This window comes from Onychomys torridus, chromosome 14 (assembly GCF_903995425.1).
Source record: "Onychomys torridus chromosome 14, mOncTor1.1, whole genome shotgun sequence".
In the NCBI taxonomy this organism is placed as follows: Eukaryota; Metazoa; Chordata; class Mammalia; order Rodentia; family Cricetidae; genus Onychomys; species Onychomys torridus.
The window spans coordinates 26,469,274-26,478,115 of NC_050456.1; the positions used below are offsets into that span (position 1 = coordinate 26,469,274).

An 8,842-nucleotide genomic window follows, 5' to 3' on the forward strand; every position below is an offset into this window, starting at 1 on the left:
ACCGCTGCTATTTTTTCCTCATTCAGATACTTCTCGAGTTAGAAAAAAATAGGGGATTAATAATTTAATTTCAAACGAGGAAAAAAAAACTTAAAAAGAGACACACAGAAGGCTTGAAAACCCCACGCCCCATCCCCCCACAAAAACTGAAGTAAACATTACTGGGAATAAAGAATTTTCAAAATCTCAGTTCTTGGAATAGTGTCAGGTTATCTACCCACTTTAACTGAATTTCTTTCACTCCATTTTACTAGTTATACATTCATTTAAGCTGTAGATGAAACCATTTTATTTTAGATTATATCCCTGTTTGTCTTTTATATTAAGTTCCAGAATCTGAAAAATACCCTATTCAGAATTTTGGATTTTAATTAAAGGCCTATTTTGGATTTTAAGTGAAGGAAAAATGACAGAAATTCTTTGTGGTTAACATCTGATTTATTTAAATTCCTTAACTGCAAATGATCGGGAACATATTCCACAGATTAAAATCTCATATTATTCTTGTTATTTAAATCAAAATATCTTAATTACAATCACATGGATAAAAATTAACATTTTTAAATTTGTCATTTTAACCACCAATTAAAGCAATTTCAGCTGTAAAGAAAAAGAATAAACCATGCAATAAATTAACATTGAGAAAGCAAAGAGAGATGATAATGAACCCGTTTGTCTGGAACTGACGCCACGTCCAACTATGAAAGTGCATTAACACTGGATGTAACAACCGAAGCGGCCACAGTTGGCATTTGGGAACGTCGGACAAAATTCTGAAATGCATTTCTTATAACTTCTCTCTCCTCAATAACATGATACTTCCTTTTTTTTCCCCTGGGGAAAAAAATCCTTTAAATGGTATACATACACAAAAGCTAATTTTATACATGTGACCTCAGAATGACAGGACCGTGGCACTCCGCAGAGCCAGGAACAGAGTTGGGGGGGACTGGTTCTCAGGGTCGTAGGTGGGTAGAGAGGACAAGTGTGGAGGGGATCCTTATAACTCGGTCAGGCAATGTTTGAAAATGTAGTATGTCTATCACCTACCTATTACCTCTACATGTTATGCAAAAGTGGGCGGAGGTCTTCATGTGTGAGCATGACTAAGTCCACAGACAATCTATTTCATTTAAAGACATCCCTTCGCTGAGTGCATCAGAAATGCAAGCTGAACACAGATGGCTCTGATGTGTGGACCCTGCTTATACCTCGCTGCTGCGTGATGGCAGTACTGTCTGTCTTCCAGCATTCTCAAGAACCCCTGCTGTCTGTTTACGTCTTTTCCATTTCCATGGTTACTGAGTTAAGAGTATTGCCACAGACCTGTAAACTCGTGTGGTGGGCCTAGGTAAGGAGGAGCAGCTACAACAAAAACAAACAACAAAAACAAAAAAGCACAAACAAACAGTTTACAGACTTGACCATTTTCTTTTTTAAATAAGCCCTGCACAGACTAGACTGTGTCCACAGGGGAGAGAGCGAAAGGACGAGAGGGCTAGGAAGGAGGAAAATTTTTCTATATATACATTTATGGGTCATTACACTTTCGCAGGGGAAAAAAAATTGGTTGGTATGGAGTCGGTTGTTTTTGTCATAATACACATAACGAGTGTTGAATACAATAATAAAGTAACAGTCCTTTGCACTGGGGAAAAGTGTGCACGAAAAATAAAAAATAGTTGGGATTTTATTATGTGGTTGGTTTGGTGTGTGTGGTTTTGTTTGCTGTTTTTTTGTTTTTTGTTTTTTGTTTTTTTCTCTCCTGCTACCAGGTCGGCCATGCAGACAAACCCCGAGTCCTGGGAGCTAGGAAGTATTTAGCACGGGTCTGGAATACACACCTTGGTAGTAGGCCGGCTCCAGTGCTGAGGGCTCGATGGGGCTCCTCGTGGCCACCGAGGCGCTGCCCAGAGGCAGGCTGGCGGGCAAGGTGGCGCCATAGGTAGAGTACTGCAGTGCCTGCTCGTAGGCCTTGAAGTCCAGCTTGTGCTGCTGCTCGGAGGAGGACATGAGGTTGTTGATGGAGAACGGGTGGTTAAAAGAGTAGTGGGGGTCCCCTTTCAGGTGCAGCTGCGATTCGTGGGGTGCCAGGCCGTGCGCCGGGTGAGAGGGGGGTACCGATGCCAGCGCCCCTGGCCCGGAGCTTATGGGGGGCGCAGAGGAAGAGGCTGGAGACTTCAACTCCGAAGCGCCCCCTGTCGCCGGGGCTCCGCTGTGGTCCAGAGTCTGGGGGCTGGCGGCGGGCCCGGGGGCCGGCGCGCCCTCTAGCTGGCTAGCCTTCCCGTGCACACCCCGGTGAAGGGGCGACTCGGAGGGGTTCCCTGCGCCGGAGGGGTCCTTGCGGCTTTCGGGGCCACCCTTGGAGCCTCCGCCCCCGCTCCCGCCTCCGGCCCCCGGCTGCTTCTCACACTTGAAGCGCTTTTGACGGCGCAGGTAGCAGCCGTTCTCGAACATGTTGCCAGAGTCCGGGTGCAGCGTCCAGTAGGAGCCCTTGCCCGGCTTGTCCGGGGACCGGGCCACCTTGACGAAACAGTCGTTGAAAGACAGCGAGTGGCGGATGGAGTTCTGCCAGCGCTGCTGGTTTTGACGGTAATAGGGGAAGAGGTCCATGATCCACTGGTAGATCTCGCTCAGCGTGAGCATCTTGCTGGGCGCCTGCTGGATGGCCATGGTGATGAGCGAGATGTAGGAGTAGGGCGGCTTGGCGTGCGGGTAGCTGCGCTTGAACGTCTTGGCGTCGCCGCCGCCCCCAGCGCGGCTGCGGCCCAGGTTGGACGGCGCGTACGCCATGGGGCTCATGCACGGGTTCATGGCGGCCGCGTAGGGGCCCAGGCCGTTCATAGAGGCAGCGGGCTGCGCGCCCATGGAGCCCATGCCTCCCGGGCTCAGCGCTGCGCCCATGGCCGTGACGCCTGCCGTCATGCTGTTCATGGCTCCTGCAGAGCCCCCGGGCATACCGGCCACAGCACCGGGACTCAGGCCGGCCCCGAGGCCCGGGTTGGCGTAGGACATGTTGAAGGAAGCCGGTGTCATGTTGCCGCTCGTGGTCATGGTGTTCATGGTCATGTAAGTGTTCATGGAGTTCATGGAGCCCAGGCCGGAGTTCATGTTGCTGACCGGGACAGAAGAGTAGGCCTGGAGCGGAGACAGCCAGGGAAGAGGCCCCGAAGGGCGGGGTTAGTAGTGTGCCCCGGAGTTTGGCTGGCCAGGGGCAAGCCCTGGGGGCGAGTGAACAGCATTTCTGCAAAGCCCGGGAACTACCTAGCCAGGGCAAACTGTTCACTATTCGGCGCCCGTCCCTCCCTACGCAAAGATGGCTTACACCGCAGGGGGCGAAAATCCTAGCGCTGCAGGCAGGAAAGATTAGTGCTCACAGAAAATATGTCCCCGGGAAGATGTGTAATCGCCTTACATGCCTGGATCAGGGGTTGGCTTCCTAGGTCCCCCTTCGATTTCATCCACGGTAGGCTGTACCCAAAGTATTCACCCCCAGACCAGCCTAGACACACTGCCTTTGGGCCAAACCAGTTTTGAAACTCAGGAAATAGAAAATAGAATTTATGTCTGAGCTCCTACACTTCTCCCCCACGGTGATGTAGGTTCCACACGGGCCTGCTGGATGATCAGACGGGGCACCAGCTAGGCGCCCACACTGCTGAGGTCGAGCAGGCACCTCTGGCGGCACAGCAGCAGGCACTGGGCTGGCTGCTGTTAAACTCTCATCTGTGGAGTAAATCGCCTATATTCCCATATGATCCTCTATCCCAATTACTCATCTCCCAGAAACTGGCTTTGTCTTAGGAGTTGGTGCCAAAAGCTAGCTTTCTGTTATTACATTTAGAAGCAATGCTTTCCCACCTCTTGTAACAATGGTAATATATTAAAAGAAGAAAACACACAAGTTAAATAAAATTCTGGAAAAAATAAAATTAAAAATAAGGTGTTCAGCGGGACAAGGCGGTGCCTATATTTAACTTTAACGTGACTACATGTACACCTCTGGGAGCTACTAAAAACCCTTGCATTAATTCTGTTACCTGTGTGCAGTCCTCTAACCATGAAATATTTGGTGACACAATTTACACACACACACACACACACACACACACACACACACACACACACACCCTATAACTGATACTTGCTGCCGCTCATATCAAAGCCCGGGCTTTGAAAGTACATGAGTAGTTTGGGATAATTTTAAATTTCCAAGTCAAACTCTGGTTACTTTCTCTCAATGCTATTCTGTTTCCTAACTCCCAGCTTTGAGATGTGAGAAAGCTCTTTCCCAGGGATCTTCTCTAGTTGGCCGAGGTGACTGCGTCAAAATTAAACCCCTGAAAGTGGCCTGAGCTCCTATTAAAATCATCAGCAAATGGCATCCTCGTCATTAGCAATCCAGAGAATAACTAGATGGTTAGGAAATACAGAGCCCTGAAATAACTGCGTATCTAGTAATCTAACACACAGTATTGATGTTCTTAAATTTATGTTCATCAGCAAATGTAACTCCCTCTGAAAACCTAAGAGATGGATAGACTTAAACCCCAAAAAGTATGGTTCCCAAATAAACACAGAGACGAATAAATAAATTGTCATGAAAGGGTTTTCAGATTCTGTACAGATCTTAAAGTACTTTTTACTTTGGGGTTTATTTTCTAGCTCTCTCCCCAAGATCGCGGGAGGCTTTCTCAGTAAGAGTTTTTGATAACGGTAATTAAACTTTTGGAGGTAATCGGCAACTGTTTCTAGAAAAGTACTTTTAACAGGCAGCGGCCCTGCCTGTACCTGACTTTCCTTGCAATGCTTTTGTGCACAATGTAAAATAAACCCCGTGAACGTGCCACCAAGGGGACAATGAAGAGAAACAGGTTCTTGGCCCTGAGTTCTGGAAAATGATTCGGTTCGCGCTAGCGCCACCCAGCGGTTCTAGAGAGGAACGGTCATACTTTCCTACAAACGGGGCTTTTGAAGAATAACTTTCATAAAATTTAGAAATCATTCGTCATGAAGAAGCCAAACTTCCGCGACAGATCATTTTTATCCAAAGACGTTGGCGAATTAAGTGGCGGGACCGAGAGGCCGCCCAGTAAGCGAACACCAACTCTCGGAGTTGCTTTTAACTCCGGCCGGAGCCCGCCGGCCACCCCGGGGCTCCCGGGGCCAGGCTCCGGCTCCCGCTCTCCGCGGGGCAAAGGCAAATGCTTCCCGGAGCGGGTGTTTTCAAAGCCCAGAGTTTCCTAAGACTCTCCGCTCGCTTCAAGCGCCAGCACCCAGCCGGCAGCGGGCTGGCAGGGAAGCCGGGCGGGCGCGGGGCGGGGGGGAGGGTCCACTCTGGAAGCCGCGCCTTGGACGAGCCGCCCCCGGCCCGCTCGCCCTCGTCCCCGCGGGAGCCCACCTCGCCAGGGTCTCCCCGGACACCGACTCTGGGGACGCGCCGCCGCCTCCCCGCCTCTCACCTCCTGCGTGTCCGCGTAGTAGCTGTTCCAGTCGCTGCTCTCATGCCCTTCCATCTTCACAGTCCCTAACATCCTGGAGCCACCCCGACCGACGCGACCATCCAACCCAGTGCCGAGCGACGGGCGGGTGCGCTGCGCGCGGCGGCGGGGGAGGAGGGGCGCGGAGCCGCCGCGGTCACCGGTGCGCTCGAGGGCCCAGCGCCACCCCAGCGAGGAGGAAGCCCGGCGCTGCGGGGCGCGGCGTGCGCAGCGGCGGCAGCGGCGGCGGCGCGGCGGGAGGGGGCAGCGCCGGGGACGGGAGGCGGCCGCGAAGCGCGGCGCCCGGCAGCGCCTCCGCGGGAAGTGAGCGGGCGGCCTGTGCGCAGCGAGTGCAGTTGAGCTGATGTGGATCTTACGTCGCTGGAGTGCCCACCTCCTCGTCCTCTCCCCATTTGTCCGCCGCACAAAGACGCTCGCACCTACAAAGCCCGAGGTGCACCTGCGAGGCGGCCGCCCGCCAGTCCGGCCGCCGCGCCTCCCGCCCCGCCGCGCCAGCGCCGCACGCCCCCCGCGCCCCTCCCGCCAGCCCCCTCCCCCCCCCCCCCCCAAACCTGGCCCTCACTTTGTTTACAAAGCAGTGTAATTGGTTTAAGCCCCGAGGCTAGGGAAAGAGGAAAATGGGGCGGGTGGGGTGTGTGTGTGTGTGTGTGTGTGTGTGTGTGTGTGTGTGTGTGTGTGTCCCCTTTGGAAAAGGAAAAAAAAAAAAAAAAAAAAGAAAGGAAAATAGGCGGTGCCTGGGGGACAGGCCAGGGCTCTAGACCCAAGCAGTGCTGCAGGAGAAGGACCCGGGCGCTGGCGTCAGATCCCCAGCGCGGGGGCCATGCTCGCTGAATGACCCCGAGTTCCCTCCCAGAGGCGCTCACTAACCCTCTGGACCTGACTGCGACTCGGTTCTCGGTCCCTGGGATCCTTGGCTCCCCCACCCCGATTCTTGACCCAAAGTTCAACCCTGAGATACGTCCGCACCCCCCTCACTTCCCAGGCTTCGGGCTTGTACGGGGGGGAAAAAGCCCCACTTTTGCCTCGTCACTAGAAACCCAGTCATCTGAGTCAGCCGAGCAGGTGACGTTAGGCCGACCTGGGCTCCTGGCTAGCAGAACGGAGGCGCTGCCACGAAACTCGTACCTGCGGCTAAGAGCAGGTGAGTCACAGCACCGTTTTATATTTTTATGACATAACTTTTTTTTTTTTCCGCCTCAGTCCACTCCACTCCCCTTGTCATCTGCAGCGATCAGAAAGAGGAAGAAACTGGGAGCAGATGTTTGTGTGATAGGGCCTGCCTCTCTCGGCCGGGCTCCTCCTCCAACCCCCCCTTCTTCAGCCTCCGGGACCGAGCTGGAGGCGACCGTCTGGTTTCTGATAGAGAAAGGTCAGGGGGAGGGGACGTCTCCCTAAACACCGGCGTAAAGTGGGAGCGTAAGGGCTTGGGGTGCTGGAACGCATCTGCCATGCTAAAGGAGGTGCCAGGCTGAAGCTAGCTAGAGTCAGCCCACAGTAGTGCCCGGTCTCTAACCTGGAGGAGAGGGCTAGGATCTCAGGCTTTCAAAAGGTCCTGGACGACTGTGGAAAATGCTCCCCCACTCAAAGTCTTTTTGCCTCCTACCAGTTCTTTCTAGGTAGTGGCTTGTCCTCTTGTCCCGCGGAAAGAGACTAATCAAAGAGATTCGATTGGGTCGACTGTTTGTGCTAGGTTCGGAGAAGCTGCGGGACTGACTGAATGTGTTTGTGTACCGAGTGCGTTTCTAAGTGAATGTGACTGTGTGGTCCTCCGTGTGTTGTGCCAGGCTGTAGATTTGCTAGATTGCCTTTAGAAGCAATTAAATAAACTCTAAAGTGATCAAGACACTAAAATATTCTTGTTTTGCCAAGTTTTTTTTAAAAGGTAATTAATCTCATTTGAAGGAATGCGTTTTTACTTGTCTTCCAAATAGATACCCACCCCCCACCACCCCGTGCTTTGTTCTTTTAAATCTTTCTTCCTTGAAATCTGGCAAGAGAATCACGTTAAATCCTTGAACCAAACAAATCTTTTAAATCAGCAGGGGAGCAGGGAAGGTGAAGATGTGTAGTTAAGGAAATAAAAAAGATAAAAGCATTGGATTACAATTCCTTCTTGAACAAAAAGTGTGTGTGTGTGTGTGTGTGTGTGTGTGTGTGTGTGTAGACATCACGTTATAAGCAAAGGCATGAGAGTGAAATCGAATCTACCTAGAACTCAGCAGAGCAGGCAACCTTCTCCTAGTGTAGCCTGTGACTGGAAGGCCCCCCCACAGTTGTGTAAATGTACCTACGGATGTGTGTCAGAAAGTAATTCTTTTGTGGAGAGTTCCCACCAGCAGCAAGACCTGCGTTTGTAAAGCACGCGGATGCTGGGCTTCCTCAGTCCGGTCCTGGGGACTTCCAGGGCCAGGAAGCTTCCTTGTTCCTTCATGACTGGGTTCTCTGATGCCTTCTTGGCTCTTCTACAACACCTAGCATGACTTACATTTCCTGTGGCTAGTAACAACTTAGTAAAGGCTTTATATAGTGCATAAAAAGCTGATGCCTTGGGGGGATGGGGCGGTACCCTGTCACGTGGAAGGGGGTTGATTAAACAAACTATCACATGTTCTTTCAGTCTGTTTTGCAAATCCTCGAGGCCCCCTTTGCAAGTCTACTTAAAAGGAGAAGGAGGCTGTTCGTTCGTAGAGTGAAGCCACAGTGAAATTTTTCGCAAGCCCCTTCAAAATCCAAGAGTGGTGGTACAGAGCGGAATTCTGCCGGGTTTAAAGCCTTGGCCCCGGTGTTCTAGGGTCTGTGACCCAGTTACTGCAGACAGCGCCTCCTGTGTGTATGTTCTCAGAACACCGCCAGGCTAGACTGGATTGAACTAGAGAAGGCGTCAGGCAGCCAGGAGTTTTGATTCTGAGTCGACTGTCTGAAGCCACGTAGAAGGAAAAGCTGGATTACTTCTCTGCATTTAGTGATGGCCTTTCTGGATGCCTAACAAATTCAACTGGTAAATTTTAGTGTACCAATAGGCTGGTTCCCCTCACACACGCAGGCACTCACAGTGGAGGGAGGGAGGGAGAGAGAGGGGGGACCTGGCTGTTGTCTTCTCCTAGGTTGCTGGCTAGTTGGCACCCGGATAAGGAGTCCCAGCCCCCTAAACCTCGTTCATTTGTAACATCTTTCCACAAATAAGCCTTTATGTCTTATCCAAACCGGGCAGGTAAACCTGCCTTCAGCTCGAGGGAACTGAGAGAACTCACAAGAAGTGAGCCGCAGGGATTCTTCTGCCATGCCCCAGGCTGGAACATGCCAGGGTGAGGACCGTAGGCCACAGCGTAGGGCGCCTGAGG

At 51.8% G+C, this 8,842-nt stretch overlaps 1 protein-coding gene across 1 annotated transcript; it reads right to left on the reverse strand.

The window, feature by feature from the left end:
• Positions 1 to 416: 416 nt before the first annotated feature.
• Foxa1 (forkhead box A1) lies at positions 417 to 5,914 on the reverse strand. The gene is made up of 2 exons (XM_036206611.1): positions 5,463 to 5,914; positions 417 to 3,138 (listed from the first exon to the last, which is right to left on the reverse strand). The coding sequence occupies exons 1-2, from the start codon at positions 5,532 to 5,534 to the stop codon at positions 1,810 to 1,812; spliced, it is 1,401 nt and encodes a 466-aa protein (XP_036062504.1). The 5' UTR covers positions 5,535 to 5,914; the 3' UTR covers positions 417 to 1,809.
• Positions 5,915 to 8,842: the final 2,928 nt, after the last annotated feature.

Coding starts and splice junctions, on each gene's coding strand:
- Foxa1 (XM_036206611.1), bottom strand. CDS start 5,534: ATGTTAGGGACTGTGAAGATGGAAGGGCATGAGAGCAGCGACTGGAAC. Junction 3,139..5,462: donor ACTACGCGGACACGCAGGAG/GTGAGAGGCGGG, acceptor TCTCCGCTCCAG/GCCTACTCTTCTGTCCCGGT.